Source organism: Talpa occidentalis, unplaced genomic scaffold (assembly GCF_014898055.3).
Source record: "Talpa occidentalis isolate TD23 unplaced genomic scaffold, MPIMG_talOcc4v2.1 talOcc4.9, whole genome shotgun sequence".
In the NCBI taxonomy this organism is placed as follows: Eukaryota; Metazoa; Chordata; class Mammalia; order Eulipotyphla; family Talpidae; genus Talpa; species Talpa occidentalis.
In genome coordinates this window covers 14887820-14912982 of record NW_023605305.1, presented here as the reverse complement: position 1 = coordinate 14912982, position 25163 = coordinate 14887820, and the positions used below count along the sequence as shown (strand labels likewise).

Sequence of the window (25163 nt, the reverse complement as noted above, 5' to 3'; positions counted from 1 at the left end):
GTGACAACAAGATGGCGGCGCTGCGGGACGGTTCGATGGCCCTGCTTGGTAAGTCCAGGTCCAAGACCTTTTTGAACCCAGAGTCTCTCAAGCAGGCCAAGGGCCCCGAGAACCCCGAGGACTCACGAGCCCCGAGTCCCCGCCCCTCCAGGAGGCCCCCCGCATCCTAGCTGCGGATTCGGGTACCCGCGGACTCTAGCTCTGTGTGGAGGCGGGAGGAGGAGACGCGGCTCCCGGGGTGGGGAGACGTGGAGATAGAAGTAGCGCCCCGAGCTCTTCCAGCGGGGCTTTTAGGGAGTGAGGGCGTGCAGCCGGCAGGGCCCTCTGGGCGCCGGAGCGCTCTGAGGCTTCGGGGTGCGGGTGGGGGTGGGGTACGAATAGGCCCCGGAGGCGTGGCAAGGATGTTGTCAAGTACCGACCGCACTGACTTGGGTCGTAAAGATGAGAAATGAAACAACCTTGTCTTAAAGCTCCGGTCTGAGGGGAAGTCAGTCCAACCTTAAGGAGATTCCGGTCTGAGGGCACGACACAGTTCGCCCCCCAAAACCCCTGAAGTTAAAGGAGTAAATTTGGCTTTTCCTCAGTCTTCCCGACCACCACACACCCAGGCTCCCCCTCCTACACCACCCCTTCTGAGAGAGGAGGAAACAGCCCAGCTCCAGACTGGTGGGAGATGCAGCCGTCCCCCTTAGTGGCCTTCAGTGGGACATTAATCTGGAGACAGTGTGTAGGATTGGCCTGGAGTGAGACAGCAAGTCTGTTGCCGGCCATTGTGACAGTTCCAAAGTAGGGCGGCGAGAGCCCCGCTTTGGCCAACAGTGGGCATAGACAGTAGGAGCAATGTGTGAGAAACACTGAAGAGTTGAACTTGCAGGATTTGGCACCTGATGGAATTAAGAGGAAAGGAAGGAGAGAAAAAATTTGTGATTGGATGAGGGATCCCAATAAGAAGGGGTGTTGTGAGGAGCTTATTTTGAGGGAAGGTGTTAGGTTTGGTTTGGGAGCTCCCTCCTCTCCCCCGGTGAGAACATTATTGAGATATAATTCACATACTCTATACTTAACCCCTTTAAAATGTACATTTTAATAGTTTCTAGTATGTTCATTGAGTTGTGCATCTGTAACAGGGTGGTCCCCAGGAAAGGGGGAGGTTCCAGGTTCCCTGCCCCACCCAAGGAAGGGTGGAGCTGAGCAGGAAGAGGGGAAGCTGCAGAAGAGACTGAGGAAGGAAGCAGGATGGAGCCAGGAGACCTGGAGGAGGCACATGGAGCCTAGAGACATGTGAAGAAACTGCGCTTGTCTTTTGGGTTGTGGACTGGGTGACACAGATGTGGGTGAGACCCGTGGGGAGGTGACAATGGCAGCTTTTATCTGGATGTTGATTTTGCTCTTTTCCTTCCGGGCTTGTCCGGTTGTTTGTGACCCTTTTCTGTGGGTCCCCACTGGAAGATGTTTTAGACTTGTGGCAGGCTTTGGGGCCTTGCTCTGGGCCGACCCCATATGGATGGAGTTTTACCCACGAGGGGATGGGTAACTTTGGGTGCTTCATTTAGAAACTAGACTCTTTGCCTTACCTGTATTGTTTCCTAGTTTTTATTAAAGTTCCTTCCCATTAAAGCATCATATGTTTTGTGTTGATGCGGCGGATGGCAGAACCCATTTAGAATAGGCAGGTTTGTGGGGGTCTGGGGTGCCCCTCTCCCTGTCCTATAACACATCCTTCACCACAATCAATTTTAGCACGTTTTTATCAGCCAAGAATCACTCTACCCTTTAACAATATCCCCCAGTCACCCTGCAGCCCGAAAAACCATTAGTCTATTTTCAGTCAGTAGTTTTGCCCATTCTGCATATTTCATACAAATGGAATCATAATAACATGTGCCCTTTTTAAAAAAGATTTATTTATTTATTTATGCATACAAGAACTGGGGTACAGGCCAGAGATGCGGGGGTAAGAGGATTCACCAGAGACAGAGTGGGGAGCAGAACAGGCATATCTACTGAAATACACTGCTGAGGGGAGCAGTGGGCAAGACAGGAGAGGTCTGCTGTGCCATATGGGTCAGCTCCCTGGCCAGCCGGGGAATTGAACTCATGCTACAGTGGCTGTGCACAGCTTCATAGGTTGCGTCTTAACCCCTTGCACCACCAGGGAGGCCCCTACATGTGCCCTTTTGTGACTATGTCTCTTAGCACAGTCTTTTTAAGGTCCACTCATGTTATAGCATGGGTTTCTTTTTTTTTAACTAAAAAAAAAATTATATATTTTTCATCATTCTTCATTTTTTAAAAAAATATTTATTTATTTATTTATTTATACAAGCACTGGGTACAGTCAGAAGCGCGGGAGGGTGAGAGAATTCACCAGAGCCAGAGCGGGGAGCAGAGCAGGCAGAAGGACCGAAGTACACTGCTGAGGGGAGCAGCGGGCGGCAGGAGAGGTCTGCGCGCCATGTGGGACCCTCCTCCGGTGACCGGGGAGCAGCCGGGGATCGAACCAGCGCTGCAGAGGCTGCGGGCAGCTTTGCAACCCAGCGCTCAACCGCTGCGCCACGGGGAGGCCCTATTCTTCATTTTTTTACTATTTTTTAAAAAATTATTTATTTATGCATACAAGAGCTGGGGTACAGGTCAGTGGCGTGGGGGGTAGGGGTGGTGAGAGGATTCACCATAGACAGAGTGGGGAACAGAACAGGTAGATTTACCAAAGTACACTGCTGAGGGGAGCAGCAGGCAAGACAGGAGAGGTCTGCTGCTCCATGTGGGTTGCTCCCTGGCTGGCCGGGAATTGAACTCATGCTGTAGTGGCTGCAGATTGCTTCATAGCTTACGTCTAAACCCTTGCACCACTAGAGAGGCCCCCATTCTTTGTTTTTGTACAATGTGTGCTTTCTCATCTCCGTTAGAGTCCCTGTGAAATTCCTACCACCAATTCACCCGTGTACCATCACCATAGTCCCTTGTGCTCTTCCCACCCCTATATTGATGCTCCTCCCCCCACAATGTCTCTGGTTTATAGTTGCCTTGATTCCTTATTTAGATCCTCTGCATTCCTCCTGTAAGTGAAACCATCCAGTATTTTTCTTTATGGCTTATTTCACTGAGCATGATCCCTTCCAGCTCCATCCATTTTGCTGCAAACGGCATGAGTTTATCTTTTTTGATTGCTGAGTAATATTCCACTATGTGTATATACCACATCTTCTTGATCTAGTCATCTATTTTTAGTCATTTGGGTTGTTTCCATAGCTTGCCTATTGTAAATAGTGCTGCAATAAACACAGGGGTACAGGTGTCTTTTTGAATTAATGTTTTTGTGTCCTTTGGGCAGATACCTAGGAGTGGAATTGCTGGATCAAATGGAAGCTCCATTTTTAGCATTTGAGGAACCTCCACACAGCTTTCATAGTGGTTGGACCAGTTTGTATTCAAGAGTTCCTTTTTGGGGCCTCCCCTGGTAGCACAGGCGGTTGAGCGCTGCACTGTGAAGCTGTCTGCAGCCTCTGCAGCGCTGGTTCGCTCCCAGCCGGCCAGCGAGGGTCCCACATGGCGCGGCAGATCTCTCCTGTCGTGCCCGCTGCTCCCCTCAGCAGTGTATTTCGTCAGTCTGCCTGTTCTGCTCCCCACTCTGTCTCTGGTGAATCCTCTCACCCTCCTGCACATCTGGCATGTACCCTGGTTCTTGTGTAAAATAAATAAATCTTTAAAAAAAAAAAAAAGAGTTCCTTTTTCTCCACATCCTTGCCAACATTTGTTGTAGCATGGGTTTCATTCCCTTTTTTGCTGAATAATATTCCATCACAAGGGTATACCATATTCGTTTATCCATTCATTGGTTGATGGATATTTGGGTTGCTTTCCTTTTTGACTATTATGAATAATGCTGCCATGAATATGTTTACAGTTGTTTTGTGCATGGATATAGGTTTCCATGTCTCTTGGGTGTATATACCTGGGAGTAGAATTTCCAGACCAAGGTAACTGTTTGATTTTTTGAGGAACCGCCAGACTGCTTTCCACAGCAGCTACCCTATTTCACATTCCAAAGAAGGTTCTGGTTTCCCCACATCCTCACCAACCTTTGCTAATTTCTTTTTGACCAGTTTCTTTTGCAGGTTACTTGCAGTGGTGAAACCTTGGGGAGAGAAAAGGGATCCACAGGTCTGTCAGAGTTTATGCAAGGCAGTTTTAGCCAGTAAAGGAATATGTTCTAAAATTGATTGTGATAATATTTTTACAACTCAGTATACTAAAAAACAGTGAATTATACACTTTAAGAGCATTAAATATGTGAATAATATCTCAATAAAGTTGTTATTTAAAATAATCACAAGAGGCTGACTCTAGGCAGCTCGGGTTTCCTTGCTGCACAGCTTCAGGGCCTGCATGGAGGCCAGGCCACACATTTTCAAGGTGGAAGTGAAGACTTGTTCAGGCCTTGATGGACGTCCTTGGGTTCTAGGATTTGTGGCTGCTAGCCACATCAGTTACTTAATTCACTAGATGGAATAGTGACCTTTAATTGTGTTCCTAAGGTGCTTTGTCTTTCCAGAAGGGAGAGGGAAGGAAGGGAATGCAGTATTTATGGTGCCTTCTATGTGCCAGTAGCAACAACTGCCACAGTAGCCACAATTCACATTCTTTTTTTTTTTTTTTAAGATTTATTTTATTTATACAAGAACTGGGGGGTACAGGTCAGAGGTGCAGGAGGGTGAGAGAATTCACCAGAGACAGAGCCGGGAGCAGAACAGGCAGACGGACTGAAAGCACTGCTGAGGGGAGCAGCGGGAGAGCCAGGAGAGGTCTGCCGTGCCACGTGGGTATCTCCCTGGCTGGCCGGGAATCAAACCTGTGCTGCAGAGGCTGTGGACAGCTTCACAGTGCTGCGTTCAACCTGCTGCACCACTGGGGAGGCCCACAATTCACATTCTTTTTATTTTTTTTTTAATTTATCTTTTTAGTCATTTTTTAAAAAGATTTATTTATTTATGCATACAAGAACTGGGGTACAGGCCAGAGATGTGGGAGGTGGTGAGAGGACTCACCAGAGACAGAGTGGGGAATAGAACAGGCAGACTGACTGAAATACACTGCTGAGGGGAGGAGCGGGCGAGGACCTCAGGAGAGGTCTGCTGAGCCATGTGGGTAGCTCCCTGGCTGGCCGAGGATCAAACTTGTGCTGCAGTGGCTGTGGACGGCTTCATAGGTTGTGTCTTAACACCTTGCACCACCAGGGAAGCCCACAATTCACATTCTTAGGTGCTTCCTTTGAGTGTGGTACTGGGCTGTGTGCTTTGTGTGTGTTATGTCTGAATCCCATGGCAACCCACCTTGGCTGGTACTCTTGCCATCCCTATTTATACCACAGGCTGTGGAGGGAGAACCTGTTCAGAACCTGGGCTCTTGACTGGTAGTGCGTGGACTGTCTTGCTTGGTTCTTGCCTTTGAGTTGCCTTCTCTGACTTCAGATGTTGGGGGTGGCCCCTGGTTTCTGGTAAGAGGACAGCAACACCAGAATGTTCTGTTGATCAGCTCCTTGATGGACAGAAACCCCAGGCTTCCTGGATAGGCTTGTGCTTGGGATTTTAGTTTGGGAATGCCCCAGGTTTATGGCCCACCCCACCCTACCACCTTTCCCAAGCACTGCCAGGCCTGAGGCCTCCGGGGTAGAGCAGAGTGAGACATTCAAAGGAGTAGGCAGACCTCAGGTCCAGCTCCAGAAACTTCTGCTGCAGCAGTGGAAGAAGGTGCTGCTCCCTGGGGAGGTAACTAGGGAAGAAGTTTCAGGCCACTCCCTGGTGCTGATGCCTTGAAGTCCCCAACTACTGATTTCTGTTTGACTTCCCAGGGAGTTCCTGACAGCCAGAATCCAGAAGTAGAACTATGAGCTCACCTTTGGCTTCCCTTGGCAAGACCCGGAGAGTGCCTCTGCAGTCAGAGCCTGTGAACCCAGGGTACAGCGCCCACCTCTCAGGCTGAGTCAGAGTTGTAGTGTCCATGCCCCGCCTCCCTCTTGCCCCTCCCTGTGTCTGAGGGCAGGCAGTGAGGAGCTGGATAGCTCCTCTGGCCGCCTTGTCTTTCTTTGTACCTTCTGGGGGACTCTGTATTGTGTCTGAACACATGCTGGGTCGAGCCTCTGGTGAGGCCCGGGGTGGTGGAAGGGCCCCCGGCATGCTCCACTTACGCACTATTCGCCTGGTGATCCCCCAGACACCATGTGTGCCAGCTCCAGGCCAGGCGCGTGCTGGCTCTCAGTAACGGGGAGCTTCCCTCTGTGTAGCGCTCCTACCTTCTCATAGTATTTCTCACCTCTCTCCTTGGTCTTCTGAATACCACCGTGACTCATTCAAAAGCCCAGGGGATCCAGAGAGGTGACGGGACAGAGGCAGAGCTGGTGCTGGGCTCTGGGGCTGGAGGCCTCTTCAGTTATCTCCCTCCCATGGCTGCCTTCCGGCCCCTCCCTGTCCTTCTCCTGGAGGGGATTCAGACTCTGCGAAACCCTAGCTCCCGCAGTGCAGGAGTGGGATTCAAGGAGCGGATGTGCTCAGGAGCCAGAGACCCAGTCTCCCCACCACCCCCACCTTTAGGCTCCCCTGAGGGCCTGGTGTCCAGAGCCTGCCCCTGATGCCACAGGGGATCCTAACTTGTCTGTCTTCCTTCCCTTCCTGCTGGGGTCCCAGGAGACGAAATTTAAAAGTCTATGGAGATGGTAAGTGTGGGCCGACCCCCCCCCCCTTGTCGACCTCACATCCCGCCTGCCAGGTCTCCTTGCAGTCCGGCAGGGGGAGAGAAAAGCCTGGTGATGCCTGAGAGCCAGAGCAGCCGTCCCACTCCTGCTGAGGCCAGGGCTTCCTTCCGGCAGCTCTCGCACGGCAGCCCCGCGCCCTTAGTAGCGATGGCATTGCTAACAGTTGGTCCCCCACCCACTGTGAGCTTGGCTGGTGTGCACCGAGAGGTCAGCCAGCCCAGCGGGCCAGCCCCCGCCTCCTCCCCTGACAGCTCCCAAGTCCTCCCTCGCATCGCTGTCCTTGCTCCTGCAGCCTCCGGCTTTTGAGTCCCACCCCTCCTGGCCCCACTGTGGTCCTGGCATTGGCTGCTCAGGACCCCTGGGAACCAGGCTGGGACTCCGCAAAGAGTTTGGGCTGCACCACTGTCCCCATCCCGTGTTTTCTATCCTCATACTCTCGGGGGGAGAGAGTACAGGTTGTCTCACCATGACCAGGCCCGGGGTCCCAGATTCCCCTGGCCTCGACCCCAGAGCGGTGACCTGGGTGTTCCTGTCTGCAGAAGATGAGGTGAACGTGCTGAATGATGGACATGAGCCAGAAGAAAAGATCACTGTCCCTTCCTGCTATGGCTGCGTAGGTGCCCCTGTGAGTAGGCAAGGTGAGAGCAGAAACCTGAGGGGCTGGGTCCTCTGCAGCAGGCCCCAGAGGAGGAGCACCTGCCCTCACCTGCTGGGCCTGGGATAGCTCCTCCTACTTCTGGCTGGCATGGCCCTGTGCCTGCACCCCAGGCCTGTCCAGGTTGGGCATAAAGCCATGTAGGCCCCACTCTTCACTCAGGAGCTCTGGAGTGGACCTGGCTGGGGTCGCCATCAGGTGTAATGTGAGTGGGTCTAGGAATCAGGGTGAGGGGTGAAGCCTGGGATGAAGCTTGGGTCATAGTCTGAGCTGGGAGTCTGGAGAAATTGGGGGTGCAGTGAGACTTTCCACTGGCTGAGGTATCTTGGGTAAGCAACTTCCTTGTTCGGTCTCCATCTCCTCTGGCACGGGTGGGAATGGGAACCTCTTGCTTAGCAGGTGGAGGAGAAGATTCGATGAGGTAGTCCTCCACCGAATACCTCCTTCCTCCTTTTCCGGGTAGAGGAATTGAGGTGGAAAAGGAGACCAGGAGAGCCTAGTCCATCCCACAGCCACTCAGCACAAAGCTAGGCTCTCTTTGCCCTCAGCTGGGAGTGCTTTCAGCAGTTACCACAACCACCTGCAGTTCCGTTTGAAGACCACTGCCTGCTCCCTCTACCACTCCCTCACCTTCCGTTCCTCACCCGATCGCAGTATCTGTCCCCACCAAGGGCCCGCCTGCCCTGCCCCTACTCTGCACAGCACCATTCTGCACAGTCCCCCATGCTCTCCTCAGAACTCCCACGCGCTTGGCCGCCACAACACTATGCTCCCGATATCTTCTGCCTCCCAGGCTCTTTCTCCTCAGCTCTTTGTTTGCGCCTTTTTATTTTATTTTATATAAGCACTGGGTACAGTCAGAAGCACGGGAGGGTGAGAGAATTCACCAGAGCCAGAGCCAGAGTGGGGAACAGAACAGGCAGACTGACGAAATACACTGCTGAGGGGAGCAGCGGGCGCGGCAGGAGAGGTCTGTGCGCCCTGTGGGACCCTCGCTGGTGGCCGGGGATCGAACCGGCGCTGCAGGTGCTGCAGGCAGCTTCGCAGCCCAGCACTCAACCGCTGCGCCACTAGGGGAGGCCCTGTTTGCTCCTTCTTGCTCCTGCTTCTCAGTGAGGTGTTCCTCCTGCCTGGATTCTCTGCTCTCCACTCTGCCTGTGAGCTCCTCCTCACTCCCTGTGTTGACAGTGCTCAATATTTCCTTTAAGATTAGCTTTCAACTACAAGTCAGTGAAAACCCTTGCTGGAGTAGCATGAACATTAAGGGGGATTCCTTGTCCCATATTCCAAAAAGCCCGAAGGAGGCAGCTCCAGGTTTGTTCAACCAGCCACTCAAAGACATCATCGGAAGTTCGGGTCTCTCCATTTTCTCACCGAGCCACCCTTGGCCTGTCAGCCCTGTGTGGTTGCAAGGTGAAGGGCAACATGTAGGGGCAGAAGAGGGCACATCTTCACGGCACATCTTCACGTGTCTCTCTCTTCCTTACTTTCATCAAAGTTTAATATGAAACTTTGCGTGCAGAAAACTGAACTAGCAGAGTGAATGCCATAAGTCCTTCCTCAACAGTTAGTGACCTTGTGCCACATTTGCTTCCTCTCTCTACACACACACACACACACACACACACACACACACGTATAAATATAAATGTTTATTTTGGGGGCAAACCATTTAGAGGTAAATCACAGGTATCAGGACGTCTGAACACTCCAGTGCGCATGTCCTGGGAGCGGCCGTCCAGGGCCACAGATGATAGTCGTGTTGAATGGCTGAGTGACCCTCTAACAGCTCTTCTGCAGCCACGTCTTCCCAGTGTCCAAACTCCTCCAGCGCTCTTGTTCTGGGCCTGCGTTCTCATGGAGCTCAATGCTGTGGGCTTGCTGACCTGTGGAGCAGTATCCCTGCCTTTTGAAAACATGACACTGACTCTTTGAGGAGTCCAGGCCACCTGTGTCACAGCGTGACCCCTCTTGAAGCCATCTGCTGTTTGCTCGGGGTAGGGTTTGACTGCTCCTGTGTCTGCACTCCAGGGCTGAGGTTGGGGGGCTTCCTTCAGTGGATAGTGACCTTTTGGACCCTGCCTGAGGGTGACTGATGTTACACCACTTACTCGTACACCCTGGAAAAGTGATTGGATCTCCCTGTGCCTCAGTTTCCTCAGAGGCACCTGGTGAGCATTGCCTGAATTGATACAGGAAAAGCATTAGAACAGTCCCTGCAGCCACCTGGGGATTCCGCCCCTTCCCTCATGCCCAGACCTCAGCCTCAGCTGTAGGGCTTTTGGCATTTGTCTGCTTGGCAGCCCCTGTTTTACACAACTCGGAGCTGACAACCACCCTGATGAGGAATATGAAGGCTCTGGAGCGGCAGGTGAAGGCCCAGACTGACGAGATACTGACCAAGGTGGGGTCCCAGGTGGGAGAGGGTCAGGATCTAGTCTAGGGGTTTGAGTTAGGGGAGTCTGGACTGGGGAGGCCAGTGAGACTCCCACTGCCATAGCCAGGGTGAATGGGTTCTAGAACCATCTTCCCCACAGAACTGCCCAGATCAGGAGCCAGGAGGCCTGTGGTTGATCTGGGTCCCTTGTGACCTGAGTGGAGAGGCTAGGGGTTGTCTCTATCCTAGCAAGACTCATTGACCTCAGACTGGGTGACACCAGCGGCTGCTGAGTGCTGGGTGCTTCACACCATCCCCCACTTCAGTGGAAACAGGGTTGTCTGAGGTACAGAAATGGTTGCTGTGCCAAAGGGGGCAGGGTGGGGGCTTTAAGCTCCCCATTGCCCCCACAGAGGCAAAAAAGTGGATCCTCCTATCCAGAAGGGGCTCCCTTGGGCTCTGGGAACCACCAGGCCTGCCCCAGTCCAGCCCCTCTCATCTTCTTGCTGCAGGATCAGAAGATACAAGCCCTGGAGGAGCTGGTAGAGACGCTACAGGAGCACCAGGGTGAGGGCCCTGCATCTCCCGGGTACTAGAGCTCCAGGGGCATGGTGCTGAGCCCCATGTGGGGTCCAGACAGCTGAGCCCAGCGAGGGGGCAGTGACACACTCTTGGGTGCCCTCCTGTGTGGGGCTGAGTGCCCTGAGTGCACATGCTGCACAGTTCTGGGCACAGGGCATGCCATTGAAGTGTGAGGAAACAGCCCCCTTAGAAGCCTCTCTCCAGCTGGGAGGGGGGTGGGGCAGGAGGCACCTGGTAGGCAGGATGTCCCTTTCAAGATCAGGGAGAGGCCTAGAAGCTGTTCTCAGGGATTCCTCAAGTTCTCAAGGGGCCACCTCTCCAGCTGACCCTCAGGGCAGAGTGCAGGTCAAGGCCAGAGGTGACCCTGGCAGCCTCCATGCTGGGGCAACTGGACTCCTCCACATCTTTTCCTGAAGGCAAGGCCACGCAGAAGCGGCAGAAGGAGCTGGAGAGCCTGTGTGTGAACCTGCAGCGGCAGGTCGGGGAGATGGAGGTGAGACCAGCGTCCCAGTCTGGCCCTTAGGAGCTGGGTGAGAGGCCGCCTTTTGGCCCCCCTCATCCCACAGCCCACACAGGTCCTGCCCTGGGTTTCCACTACTCACCAGAGTGTAAGGGGCCAGGGAGGGTGCCAGGCCCTGCCTGCCTCCTCAGTCTCACCTGGAGCCGCTTTCCCCTCTAGCCACGGTCCTTGTTCTGCTGCTTTGGCCATGTCTGCCTCTTTCGGACCTTGGCTCATCTCATGCTCTTCCCTCTGCCCAAAATGTTTTTTCCACCTTCTGGTGAGTTTTCACTCAGCCTCAAGTCGAGGTGGGGGCTCTTCTTCCTCTGGAGGCCCTCCTGACCTCTGACTAGGGAAGGTTCTGGTCCTGTGCATTCTTGGTGCCTCCTTACTCTTTCTCGAGGGAACTGTGAACTCCACGAGGGAGGGAAAGACCGCTTTCCTCATGTTCATTGCGACACACCCGGGACTTAGCACAGTGCCTGGCTGTAGGCCGCCCTCTGAACTGGGCATCACGCTCACCTGGTGTCTCCTTCCCTGTCCCCGGTTCATCAGCATTGGCGGAACCCCAGCCAGGGAGGGTCCCGGGTACATAGACTTTCCTAGCCGCCCCCCCTCGGCTCCCTCATCGGTCCCACCACAAGCTCTTTTTGGGGTCTAACCTCTCTACCCAGAGTTGGTTTCCAAAGCCTGAACCTAGTTTAAGACCACAGGAGCAAACCCCCAAGCCACAGTTGTAGCTGAGGGCCCTTCTCACCCAGGCCTGTTTCTACCTGGAGACAGCTGCTACCTGAGTGGCCTGCTGGGAATGCTGGCGGCCCACAGGGCTTCTCTGAGCCGCTTCTGTAGGGGAGGGTGTCTTGGCACCCAGGTTTACAACATTCACACACTGCTTCCTTAACGTGACAAACTCACACAGTTTCTCCCGTGTGCCGGACCTCCTGCCAGGCCCCGGGATGTAGGCACTGCCCCTACCCTCCTCAGGCTGACAGTTGGGAGGGGATAGAGTCAGACAAGATACTGAGGATGAGGAAATGTTTAAATGGTGCCGCAATAAAGAGGAGCTGGTGTGTAGGCCTCCCTGCAGAGTAGCTGCAGGCTAACGTTGGGCAAGAAAGCCAGAGGGCAAGGAGGATCTAGGCTGAAGAAATACAAGTCCCCACTTCCTGCCAGACAGACTTGCCTGGTACTGGGTGGTTGTGGGGTGCAAGAGGAGCCGAGGGGACCAGGTCGTAGGGGGCTTGCCCTTCATCCAGGGTTAAATTCTGAGAGAATGGGAAACCATAAGAAGGTTCAGTTAGGGGATTACACAGGGAGGCAGAGAGGAGTGGGTCACCGGGGAGGCCTGGGTGGGAGGGGCAGAGGGTTGGGAGCCATGGCAGTTGGGGGAGGGGTCATTCTGAGCTGTCCTTTAGACATCCTGGTGTAGATGGCTGGGGAGCAGGGAGCGGGGGCGGTGACACCTGCCTGTCATACAAATTTGGGTTCTGACCATAGCTCTTTGGGACTGGATGAGAACCACGAAGGATGGAGGGTAGCCTGGGGGAGAGAGCCTGTGCCCCTCTTCTGGATGTCGGGTAGGACACAGGGAACCAGTGAAGGAAATTGAAAATGAACAACCTGTGTTGTAAGAGATGAAGACAGATGTGTTATCACTGGATTTGGCAACTGGCAATTTGCTGGGGGCTGCACCTGAGCTGCTTTAGTGAGCTGTGGAGATGGAGGCCAGGTTGGAGAAGGCCGACGAGGGAAAGGGAGCTGAGGGTGCAGCAACAGGCAGAGGAGAGGGGAGGCCCAGCCCTAGGGAGGCGTGTGTGGGTGACCATGTCCTGTCTCGCAGGGCAGGGTGACCTGTCCCTCCACATGCTTAGGTCAGACCCACACAGTGCCCCACCCAAGCCCCCGTAAAGGCTGACCTCAGTGAGTTCTTCCCCGGGCCAGGCACTGCGCTAAGGACTTGAACTGCCTTCCGGAGTCCTCCCAGGCATAAGGGTGTGTCCTTTCCATTTTACAAGGAGGAGCCTGAGGGGCAAGGACGTGAAGCAGCTTTCCAAGGTCACAGCCCGGAAGTGGCCATGTCCCCCAGGCCCACCGCTTCTGCCCGGGTGGTTCTGTTGCTGAGGCCCGAGGCTGGGACTGCACTGATGCTACCTTTTTTCTGGAAGAGGCTGAGCTGACGGTGTCCCGACACCTCCCCTCCTCTCCTCACAGAGGTTCCTGGGTGACTATGGCCTGAAGTGGGTGGGCGAGCCGGAGGACCAGGAAGACTCAGAGGACAGGACAGACTCAGAGGATGACGAGAGGGACTGGATGACCACCAAGAAGTTCTGGAAGCCAGGTAGAGTAGGGGTTCTGTCCCCGGCTCCTACGAAGGGAATTGTCCAACAGCAGCCAGAGGCCATGTCAATCATGCCCCTGCTCCAAACACCAGGTGCCCCAAGACATCCCACACTTGACACAGGGGCAGGAAGAAAATGCCGATCACTGACCACCTGACCTGCTGCCACTGGTCTCGTTTCTCCCCTCAGGCTCTGCTCGCTCATCTCTCAAAGGCTTTAGAGACCCAGAGATATAAGAGGCAGCAAGACCCCATAGTTGACAAAATGTCATCCAACTCAAAGCTGTGGCCTTCAGAAACAGTCCCTGGGAAGCTGCCCCTGAATCCCAGGGCTCACCCCCTCTTCAGACTCCCACACCATTGAAATCTACCTGCTTGTGTGGGGTCTATTTATTTGTGACTTGACTGATAATATCTAGAGGGAGGCACCCCATAGATTTGTGGTCACAGAACGGGCCATTTCTGAAAGCGGGCCCATTCTCTAAAGAATGGAGGCTGTTGCCCAGAAGGTACTTCTCCAGGCTCTGGAGCTGGTCAAACCTGTGTCCCGCCTCAACACCACCTATTCCCAGTGTGCCTTAGACGTGGACTTCTGTTCTCCGAGTCTCGCGTTCTTCATAGTAAATGGGCGTGTATGCCTCCCCTCAGAGTATTAGACACAAGAGCACCGAGCACTGACCTTGCACTTCACTGTCCTGAACAGTGGGAGCTCTTACTGTTTGCTAGGGTCAAAGGGCACTGGCAGTCTCTCAGGATTGTGACATGTCTCCATGGGGACTATCAGGAAGATGGTAACTCTTGATTAACTCACTTTTCTGCTGGGTAGCAATTCAGACTCAAAAGCACGAGACTCCTACTATGAGGCTTGCCCTCTGGCCAGGTCCTCGTAAATCTCAGGGCTCAAGCCCTCACTGCTTGCTTTCTTTTTTTTAATTTATTTATTTATACAAGCACTGGGTACAGTCGGAAGCGCGGGAGGGTGAGAGAATTCACCAGAGCCAGAGTGGGGAGCAGAGCAGGCAGAAGGACCAAAGTACACTGCTGAGGGGAGCAGCGGGCGGCAGGAGAGGTCTGCGCGCCATGTGGGACCCTCCTCGGGTGGCCGGGGAGCAGCCGGGGATCAAACCAGTGCCGTGGAGGCTGCGGGCATCTTCGCAACCCAGGGCTCAACCGCTGCGCCACCGGGGAGGCCCGCTCACTGCTTGCTTTCTAAAAACACCATTTAGCATTTGTCCAACACAGGCAGCTTTCAAAGCATTTTCATAAATGGCCTTGGCGTGGACTGGGGGTGTTCCAGCGTACAGCTAGGCAAGCTGAGACTGAAGTCTGAAGACTGTTGAGGGCAAGACTTAAGCCTGTGCCCAGAGCTGCGATGCTCTGGACTGAGGGTGCCGCTGATAGGGGTGCTGAGAAGGAGCAGAGAAGAGAGTTAGGGGGTGGATCTGTGGTCTGGGTGACTGTACCTGAGGAAGTGGATGGGAGGAGTTGGGGATGACCCTGGGGAGCATGGCTGTTGGGGAGGAGGCCATGCTTCCTGGGGCATTTGAGGCCTTGCAAAGCTGGGGAGCTGGGTGGCACTGGGCCATGCTGGGAGGCAGCTGTGTTGCCAGGGCAGAATGCTGCTGTGGGGACAGTGTCCAGGGGATCCCCCCAAGGTGACTGCCAGCTACTCCAAGAATGGCTGGCCCAGGGTCTTGGGCCCCTTCTGTGGAGGGCTGGGCTCAGGCCTGACTGGCCCTACCCACTGGTGGAGGCTTCCTCCTGGTCCCTGGAGGCCTCCCTGTGCTCTGGGGAGAGGGTCAAACCATTGGGCTGACTCCCCAACCAGGCCCTGTGGATTCCTACCCTCCCCTCAAAAAGTGCAACCTCCACCCTGTTCTGTGCTGTTGCCTTGGGAGAAGCGGCTCCGGGGCAGCAGAGTGGAGGGACCTCGTGGGAGGCCCTGGCCACACCCCTCTGCAGCTGCTTTTGCGTTTTGATAGTTCAACATGGAGGGGCCTTGATTTGGCGCTTCTGCCAGAGGAACATGTTTTTAATTTCTAGCAGCCATTCCTCCTAAGCCCCCCTTACCAGGCTTCTCCCCTTGCCTAGTCCCCAGGTCCTAGCCTGTTCCTGGACGCTCGGGTCCACGAAGCCAGCCCCTCGCTGGTGCAGCTGACGGCATTCTCTCAGGAGCTTCCTCTGTGGGGTATCACTATCACTCCCCACAGGCCTGGGGCTTCAGGCCAGCGGATGGGGAGCCAGGGCATCTGCATCCGGCCAACCTGATCCACATGCTCCAAAGCCTGGGACTCTGGCCTTGGGCAGGGTCAGTAGGGCCCAAAAAGGGACCCAATGGAGGGGATGCGGAGCAGGGGCCTGCTTCGCTTCTCCCCCAGCCCCCCAGTAGGATGAGCATCCAACTGGATGCGGTGCCAGGTGCTTCAGGGTACACAGTCATGAAAGGGAGAGTCCTGCCCTGGTCGCCCACCATCGGCCAGGTGTTGAACCTCAGGGCCCAGTGTTCTAGTCAACTCTGAGCCTCTCCTTTCCCTCTTTCTGAACTCCTCACCGAGTTCTTGCCCTCCCTTTAAACACCCCCTCCCCCACTCCCTCTGCTGACCCTGCCCATCCTCCCACCCAGTCCCCAGGCTTTGTTCGGCATCTCTTCCCTCCCCTGCTCAGGAAGCCACTCTGCCTGGTGGGCCGCAGCTACTCCACTTGTTCTGGGCCTTGAGCCCCTGAAACTGGCCTGGCTGAGGCCCCAGACAGGCTGGTCTCCTGCCCACCCTGCCCCCCACCTCAGGCCTGTGACGCATTCCCCGGGTCCTTTGAAGCTCAACTCATATCCAACCTCTAGCAAATGGGCATGAGTGTCTACTTGTGCCAGGTCAGGTCTGCCCTGTGCGGTGCCTGGCACGTGGGAAGGGGCTTTGTGGCAGAGCGAAATGGAAGGGCTCTGGCCGAGTTGTGGCTGACCTGGCTCCGACCGTACCTGGTGGGGCCACACACCTCGCCTGAGTCTATGTCCTCATCCGGAACAAGGACAGCGTGAGTGACTGCCTGACCACGGAGAGCGCTGAAGGCGCAGGGCGTGGGCGGTGTTCTCACGAGCTGGTGGTAAATGGACAGTGACTGGAAGTGCTTGTTACTTAGCCCTTTAGGCCCTGTGTGCCCCCAGGCCTGGGCTTGTTTACATGGCCCATGGTTGGAACTTGATTTGAGTTGGGGAAACGAGCAGCTCAGTGACAGGGAAGGGAGGATGAGCTCATGGGGGAAGGGGTATGGTGGCGCCAGATCTACATCAGAGCAGGTGGGACCATCCTCTGCCCGGGCTGGGGGGTGGGGTTGGCGCGGTGCTCAGTTTAGGGGCCAAGGAGTGCGGTGTGCATGTAAATCGAGCCTCCAGGGCAGGACCTGGCTTTTAGTTGTGTGGAAACAGTGGTTCCATTTCCTGTTCAGCTGCCTTTGCCTGAGTTGGGGTGGGGGCAGCCAGGCACTTGGGCGCCACTGTGGTATTTCACAGCAGCACGGGGCTAGTCTGCCTGGGCCCATCACTCACCTGGGGCTCGTGGCAGCAGGGTCTGGTGCCACTGTCACCTTTGTCCCCATCTCTTCTACTCAGGTGTGAGCCTGCAGAGGCTCACACAGCTGGGCAGGGGCACAGCTGTGATTCACAGGGCCTAGCGGACAAACTGGAGGGGGCTGCAGACAAATTGGCGGGTGGCGGGACTGACTGAGTTCATGCTTCTGCAGCACCCAGCCTGCCAAGCCCAAGGCTGGGGCCCTGCTTCTGCTCAGAGTCTCCGTGTGGTGGGGAGATGGCAGCCTGTGGCAGGGCCAGGGGAGCACAGCCGAGAGCTCCGGGAACCCAGGAGGAACAGACTCAGCCCAGATCAGGTGGTGAGCGTGCCCCCGAGGCTCATGAGCAGGAGAGTGGAGTATTCATGATGACAACCCCCACCACCTGCCAGCACTTCCGCTGTGCCTCTCAGAAACCACGTGAAGGGGGGGATGATTATTGTCTTCATTTGAGAGAGGAAGTCAAGGCTCAGAGGGGTCAACTCACTGAGGGTCAGCAGCTCACAAGCCGTTGCCCTGGCTCCAGAGCCTGAGGTGGGGGTCGAGTTGAGGAGAGGTTGCAGAGTCCCGGCTTTGAGGGTCTCAGGTGTTGGACCGAGGAGCTCAGACTTGATCTTCCATGCTTCCCACTTGGAATAAAGTCATAGACTCCCCAAGGGTGAGGCCTCACAGAGGCGCTCCTACTCTGTGTTCCTTGGAAATGGACCTGGGTGAGCAGTGTCCAAAGCAGCAACCCTGAGAGGCAGCCTGCCTGGACACTGAGGACTTAGTCACTGGGGCCTGCAGGCTTCATGACCTGCGGCATGTTCCCTTACAAGGCCCAGTTTCCTCAGCTCTACAGTGGGAGACTAATACCCGCATCTGGTGCTTGTAACCTTCAGCTGAGTCAGTTCAGGACTGGACTTTGTGGGGAGAGTAAGGGTTCCTGTTATCTTCCCATTTCGTGGGAAGGAAACTGTGCTTGAAGAGGAAACGAAATGCCTCACTCACCTCTGACTCCTCCCACCCCCATTGATACCTGCCCGACCACCCTGCTTTCACTTCTGAGTCTAGCCAAAGGTCTTCAGGGGGGGATTTTCTCAGGACTTCCCTTTTCCCTCACTGCCCCTTAGCATCTGTCCCTGGGGCTTCCTCCTGTCCCTTTTGCCCCCCACCCCCTGCCCATGGCTTGCTGAAAAGGCCCAGGAGGCAGCTGGGCCAGCAGCCAGCGTATCTGAGTGGTCCAGGCGCTGCTCGGGGTGGTCTGCTCTGGCCAGATTACCTGAGCTTGCCAGGCTTCACTCTTCCTGCCTGTAAGAATATAGGGATGGGGCCAGGCGTTGAATGACACAAGCATTTCTGTTACTATTTTTAGGTTTACCATGTTCTGAAAGTAGTGGTTATGTCTTGATATTGTTCTGATTCATATCAGGGATGCCCAGGCTGTTCTGTGAGTTTTTCTGGGTTGTCTCAGGGACTCGGGCATCAGTAGGGGCGGGGGGCAGGTGTGGCCCCTACAACAGTAGGAACTATAAGGAAGAGGGAAGGCCAGCTGGGGCCTACCGTTTTGGCAGCCACAAGGCAACAGGAAACAGGGCCACCCACATCTGTACTTCCCCAGTACAGCCGCTATACCCCTGTGGGGAGAGGAATTGGGTCCCCAGAGTCCTGACCCACATCCTGCCACAGCCTCACTGTCCTGGCAAAAAACAGCTTCCAAGGCTCAGAAAGTCACTGGGGTTCTGTAGAGCTACTCCCGAGAAGGTGCCTTTCCCAGAGGCCAAGCCCCTGCATGGACAGAGAGCCTGACCCCACTGGCAGCACACCGCAGCCATTTTTGCTGTGACGTCTGCCAGGGCTGTCCCCATTACACTACCAGAAGCTTATGCACAGCTGTATGTGCGTTTTTCAGAAGAGGAGAAAAGACACTGTCAGCTTCTCAAAGGGATCTGTGACCCAGAAATAGTTGTATAATCCAAGGTCCGGCGCTGCTTTATTCTGTCCAGCAGCTGGTATGACAGCCTCCTAGCAGCCATCTGGCTCTACTCTGACTTCCTTCCCCGTGCAGATGGGTGGGAAAAACATACTAGAGCCAGCCCCTCTGACTGGAGGCCTGTTTCCTCCTGCAAACTGGAGGTAAGTAACCCCTGCCCCATAGCCTCTGGGTTGGCCTGAGGTCCACTTGTGCAAGTTGAGTCAGTAACTAACAGAAACAGCGCTTGCTCCCAGCTGGCCCTTCCACGGTCATCTTTGTGGACCTGTACAGCCACCTCAGGAGGCAGAGACCATTATCATCCCATTCTAGAATGCTCTGGTGCAAATGATTCAACTGAGGTCGCGCAGGTAGAAGTGGACGAGCTGGAACTTGAACCCAGACAGCCTTGATCCAGAGCCCAGAGCCCGAGCTGTGCTTTTCAGCTGCTAAACTAGCGCCTGACACAGACTTGGGGCCAGATCCTCCTGCCTCTTACTCTGTGTCTCTCAGCAAGCCATTGACCTTCTCTCACCCTCAGCTGCCTCATTCGAAAAGGGATGATTACCGCTTCGACAGCACAGAGAGAGTATGGAGAGAGACCGGGCTCATGGCTATAGCCCCCACCACAAGCCACGCTCTTGGTGGAGGCGCCCTTAGTATCACCTGGTGTTCTTGTCCTTCCTCCAGGTGCTCGCTGCCCCACAGGGGAGGGGCACATGGCAGCCATGAAGAGAGGCTCATGGGTGTTTATCCCCTTTGCCAGGGGACTCGCTGGTGCCCCCTGAGGTGGACTTTGACAGGCTGCTGGCCAGCCTGAAGGATCTCAGTGAGCTGGTGGTGGAGGGTGACACCCAAGTGATGCCGGTGCCTGGAGGAGCGCGGCTCCGTGTCCTGGAGCCCATCCCACTGAAGCTCTACCAGAATGGCATCGTCATGTTCGATGGGCCCTTCCGGCCCTTCTATGATCCTGCCACACAGGTAAGGGGGGAGAGGAGACAGGGCTGGGTGCGTCACACTCAGGCTATTCTGGTCCCCCCCCACCCCATTAGCGGGAGATGGTGATGTCCTTCACGGCATCCAGGCCATGCAGAACTTCAGAGGCCCCTCAGCCCAGAGCTCTGAGTAGATCCAGAATGTGATCAACTGGTGAACCTGAGGCCCAGAGCCTGCCATCCAGCAGGAAGCAAGGTGGGCAGCACTGCACAGGTCCAGCTGGGCCTCAGCCTTCCTCTCCTCCCTGCAGCGCTGCCTCCGAGACATATTGGATGGCTTCTTCCCCTCAGAGCTCCAGCGCCTATACCCTGATGGGGTTCCCTTTAAGGTAATGGGCTGTTCCTCAAACCACCCGTTCCCTAGGCGGGGATAAGCGGCTGCCTCAGCCATCACCCATTCTGAGCAGTGAGCCGCTGCCCTGCCTCAGGAGACCCCCAGTCTGGAGATCCCCAAGAGGGTGAGCCTGAAACTGGGCTGAGAAGGGAGTGGGAGAGTTGCCTTGGCCACGGTTGCCACATTAGTGGCGTAAGGCCTTTGGCTGAGCAGCAGGCAGTGCCCCCTGCTGGCTCCCTAAAGTCATGGTCTTCATCCTTGTGGGAACTCTGCCCCTCCTCCCTCGCACTAGGGAGAGCTTGACCACAGGGGCCCCTGAGGCAGGATGCAGAAGTGGCCTAACTTCCCCCAGAGACTCCTGAGGCCCTCTGACTGGGGTAGGAGGCAGGCCAGAGGGACTATAGGGCATGACCTGGAGCCGGTCCTTACAGGGGGTGGCGTGTGGGATGGAGGGTGCCGTGATGGGAGGATGAGAGTCCAGGAGGGCTGTGCGCTAGTTTCACAGTGGGGGCATGTGAGGGAGCATGTGGCACCGCAGCCCGTGAGCGTGACTCACAAGCGGCAGTGCTGGAGGCAGTCTCTGTCAAGACAGGCCCGGAGGTGTGCTTTGATGGGCAAGTGAGGTGATGTGTGTGGCGATGGGATCCGTGCGGCGGACTCGGCTGGCTTTGTCGTCTCCCCACACCCTGTCCTGTCGGCTCCTGAGAGGTGCTCTCTGAGGAGGGTGTCAGGACTGGCTCCTGCTGGCGTGAAAAGGGTTGCTCACAGGAAGAGCAGGCCCAGTAGGTGACCGCAGCATTGACTGTGCCCTCCTGGACCTCAGTTTTCTCCTGGAGATGGTGACAGATCATACCTCGGACCTATTCCTGGGCAAGGGGTGTGAAAAGGATGAAGCCCAGGACTGAAGACCTGGGCCCCAGCCGTCTCCCTTCTTGCCAGGTGAGTGACCTGCGCAACCAGGTCTATACAGAGGATGGGCTGCACCCGTTCCCAGGAGAGGGGCGCATGGTGGGCCGGACGATTCGCAAGCCCTTGGACAGGAAGGAGCACCCAGGTGAGCTCGGCCCTGAGGCTGAGTCAGGTGTGTGTGTGGGGGAGCGCGGTGTAGGACAGGCTCCAGGAGGCCTCCTCCCCCATCACGCACAGTCCTTCCCTGGGCCGAGACTCCCAATGCCCTCCCTGCAGGCTCTGGGATGACTGCTGAGAAGTTTCTGAACAGGCCCCAAAATTGTGATCCGGGACGGCGAGGTGGTTGATATCCGGGGCCCCATCCGTGACACCCTGCAGGTGAGGCCAGCCCTGCTCCCCCAGCCTTGTTGGGGGGCTTTTCCATCAACCCTAGCCCAGCCTATCAGAGCAGTGACTTGTGTGGAGGCCCAGGCTTGAGGGCCCGAGGAGGGCCTGGATGGAGAGGTGAGTCCTTTCTGCTCTCTCAGAAACCGGAGTAGGAGAGGGCCCAGCACTTGGCCAGAGAGTAACCGTGCTGGTGGGAGTGAGGTTGTAAGGGAGGGGGAAGTGAGTCGAGGCCAAGGGTGGGCACCTTGAGGTGCAGACCAAACCACCCAGCTCAGCCCCGGATACCCTTCCCTCGCAGAACTCAGCTTCCTCTCCCTTCACTCCTAACTGGCTCCTCCTGGGCTCCTCCTGTGAAAGACACCAAAGCTGTTCCCTAGGACTCTCTCCTTCACCCAGGTGCCAAGTCCTGCTGACCTGCTGATCCCCAGAACTTCTCCCACGTCCATCCCTTCTCTTCATTCCTGCTGCCCACCATCCTGGTCCAGGCTCCCGCTTCTCTCGGGGCGTCAGAGGTGGCCCCTCACTGGCCTCTCACCTCTACTCCTAGCCCAGTCAATCATCCTTCCTTTGTATTCTTTTGAAAATCTAAACTGATATTTGGTTCTTCCCGTGGGACCCAACGCCGATCCTCTTCCCACCTCCAGCCTCCTCCCTCCAGCCCCACCTGACTCCCAGCCACACGCACCGCAGACACTTTCCAATGGCACGGCCTCCTCTCAGCAGACCGTCTGGAGTACCCCTGGCCCTCTTACCACTTCTAAGGACTCCTGCCATCTTTCAGTCACAGCTTGGGTGTTGTCTCCCCTGGGAAGCCTCCGCTGACCCGTGCTGGGCCGGGCATCCAGTCTCGCCCTCTTCCAGGGCTTGGGCGGAATGATGAGGCCGCCCGCTAGAGCGTCCCTTCCTTTCTTCTCCGGGGGTCCCAGTTATGCAGAACACCCTCTGGCTCGTTGGCCTCATCCATGCCCAGGCAGGGATAAGTCCCTTCTCAGGGTTGGGGCGTGGGTGTGGCTCTGGTAGGGTCCAGGGCTCCATCACTGCCTTCTAGAACTGCTGTCCTCTGCCTGCCCGGATCCAGGAGATTGTGGTGGAAACTCCTGCCTTGGTTGCTGAGCGTGAGAGGTGAGGACACTGCAGAGGTGAGGACCCAGGGTTGGGCCACTGGGGGCACTGACGGCCTGTGGGCCCCTGCAGGAGCCAGAAGTCGCCAGCATTGCCCTCTCCCCGACTCTCCACGCTGCGAATCAAGTCTGAGAATGGAGAGCAGGTCTTCCTGCTGCTGATGCGGCCAGAGGACACTGTTGGGGATGTGCGCACCCTGCTTGCACAGGCCAGGTGGGCGTGGGCAGTGGCTGGTGTCCACGGGGGGCTCTGAAACCCAGTCCAGGCCTGATCTGTTCTACCCTGTCCTCAGGGCCGTGGACGCTGCGGCCTTCGAAATCTTCAGCACGTTTCCGCCCACGGTCTATCACGATGATGCCCTGACGCTGCAGGCTGCAGGCCTGGTATCCAATGTGGTGCTGCTGCTGCGTCCACGCAGGAACCAGTTGCCCGCCCCCAGTCCCAAATAAAGCGCCCAACACCCTCTGCTCCGCGAGGCTCTCTTGGCAGCCCAGTGCCTGGGAAGGCCAGGGCCCAGCTGGGCCGGGCAGGGGGCGGCGCTGACCCGCCCCTCGTAACTTGAGCCCCAGCTGGCGGGCCTGGCTGCTAGGTCTTTGTCCTCTGGGTTCCTCCTTCTCCCCAGAAGGGCTAAGCTGACCCAGTGGAGGAAAGGCCAGTCTCAGCTCAATGGCGGCTGGGGCAGCAGAGCCTCAGGTACCAGGGCATAGCCAGCAGATCGCGGTGCACGGATATGCACAGAACCACAAGCACGTGGGGCACTTGATCAACACCGCCCAGCACTGCCCTGAAACTGGCGGCACCCCAGCTGTGCTCGCACCCCCACGACACGCCCACTCAGCCTGCTATACCACAGGCAGCAGCGCACAGAACAGAGCGTGTTACCGACAAGGATGCAAATGGGCAGGCCACCGCAGGGCACGTGTGTGTCCCGGACACCATCACACATGCATGTGAACTGGAGTGACCCATCACACTGTCCCCAGATTGTTGGTCCACACAGGTGTGTGCCGGACATTTATCCAAACACACGCACTGTCACACACACACAGGTGGACACCGGCCAACTCAACCGACCTGCTCACGGGAGCACAGCTTCGGCGCGACCACGTCTACCAGTCTTGTCCAGAGCAGGGGCCCAGGCCACCCAGGCTACACCAAACAGACACGGTGTCAATGGAATGGGACATTTAATTGTCTCTGGGATATTCCCGGGACAGAGATTGCGGGGCCTTTGGCAGAGCCCTGGCTAGTGGAGTCGACAAAGGTGTCCATCAGCCAGCGCCAGGTAGGGTGGCAGCCCCAGGGCCTGGCTGAGGACAGCCAGCATTGGGCTGTGAAAGTAATTTCTGAGACTAGTAGGTAAGGAATGTTGCTTGTGAATGGAAGAGAGGGGGCTACAGTTCGGGGAGAAGGGAACTGGTCTGGGGAAGATTCCAAGGTTAAGAGGTTAGGAACGTCACAAGGTCCTTCATGGCCGGGCAACGGCTGAGGGGAGTGTGGTCCAGTGAGCTGGCTTGGCTCAGGCCAGCTTCAGGAACTCCTGCAGAGTGTTCTGCTCCACGGCCTCCACGAAGAGCTCATAGTCCTGGGGGAGGGAAGGGGCGAGGTGGTGACCCGGGTGCTGGTGCCCTGTCTCAGGTCTCACTCTGGCAGGCGCCCGCCTACCCCCAGCCCCCACCTCCAATCCCCGGTCCATACCCCACAGTACTGGTCCCCGTTGACAATCTGGGGTGGGGTGGCCTTGGGGTTGCCCGCCAAGGCTCGCATCTCATCCCGCAGGGCGTTGTCCTGGGAGATGTCCACTAGCTGGTACTGGATGCGCTTCCCATCCAGGATGCGGGTCACCTCGCTCTGCTGGGACTTGATCTGGGGACAGAGGGTGGGCAGGAGATAACCAACAGTGGGAGGATGTTTGGGGGAGCCCTGGGCAGGAAAAAAAGGGGCTGTGGCTGAAGCTTTTGTCTCTGTTTCCCTCCACACCTGGGGGGCCCTGGTCACCAGGAGTTGGAGTGAGGCAGGCCTGCGTGGTCCAGGCTGAGAGGGGCTGTCAGCCACGGGGAGGGGAGCCAGGTGGGGGCGGGGGGAGGGGTCCCGGGGAGTGGGATACAGTTGAGGGTGGGGAGAGCCCGGGCTCGGAGAGGGGACGACATGGCGGGCTTGGGTGGAGGCTGGCAAGGAGCCGCCCCCATCCCGGGTACAGAGTGGAGAGGAAGGGCAAGGTAAGGACGTGGCCAGAGTCAGCGGGTAGTGGGGGGTGCAGAGAATGAGTGTGGGAGTGTCCGGGGCGTGGGCGTGGGCAGTTCATGCTGGGGCGGTTGAGGACCCAGGATGTCCAGGGAAGGGGTTCAGGCTGGAGCCACGGAGCCCGGCCCCAGACGCACTCTAGAAACGGTCTCCAGCGCCGAGAGTCCCGGCCCCGGCCCGGGGGCGGCACCCGGTGCCCGCGCTGTCGCCCCCCACCCCCGGCGCCAGCCCCGGGCGTGCACTCACTTCGCGGGAGCCGGTGACCGACGTGCTGTAGACGCGCAGGCCGCTCATGCTGCGGGCGGGCGGGCGGGCGGGCGGACGGACGGACGGACAGGCGGGCGGGCGGCAGTAGCGGCTGCTGCACGGCCTGGAAACGACGCTGCCGCGCTCGGAGCGGTTTCCTTCCTGCTCGGCCCGCGAGTCACCGCTCTCGGGACCAATGGGCGGCCCGGCGG

General features: G+C 56.8%; 2 protein-coding genes across 2 annotated transcripts; one reads left to right on the top strand and one right to left on the bottom strand.

Moving 5' to 3' along the window:
* UBXN11 (UBX domain protein 11) lies at positions 1 to 22949 on the top strand. Its single transcript, XM_037498786.2, is given in 16 exon segments — positions 1 to 48; positions 5852 to 5957; positions 6684 to 6712; positions 7291 to 7389; positions 9710 to 9810; positions 10296 to 10350; positions 10782 to 10858; positions 13076 to 13202; positions 19481 to 19695; positions 19961 to 20038; positions 20983 to 21097; positions 21229 to 21262; positions 21264 to 21330; positions 22388 to 22461; positions 22534 to 22674; positions 22754 to 22949. Coding segments are annotated over 15 exon segments (1440 nt in total). The 5' UTR covers positions 1 to 48; positions 5852 to 5886; the 3' UTR covers positions 22911 to 22949.
* A 941-nt stretch (positions 22950 to 23890) lies between these two features.
* SH3BGRL3 (SH3 domain binding glutamate rich protein like 3) lies at positions 23891 to 25011 on the bottom strand. The gene is made up of 3 exons (XM_037498787.1): positions 24952 to 25011; positions 24160 to 24327; positions 23891 to 24046 (listed from the first exon to the last, which is right to left on the bottom strand). Exons 1-3 carry the CDS (start codon positions 24997 to 24999, stop codon positions 23981 to 23983), a joined length of 282 nt encoding a protein of 93 aa, XP_037354684.1. The 5' UTR covers positions 25000 to 25011; the 3' UTR covers positions 23891 to 23980.
* Between the last annotated feature and the right edge of the window lie 152 nt (positions 25012 to 25163).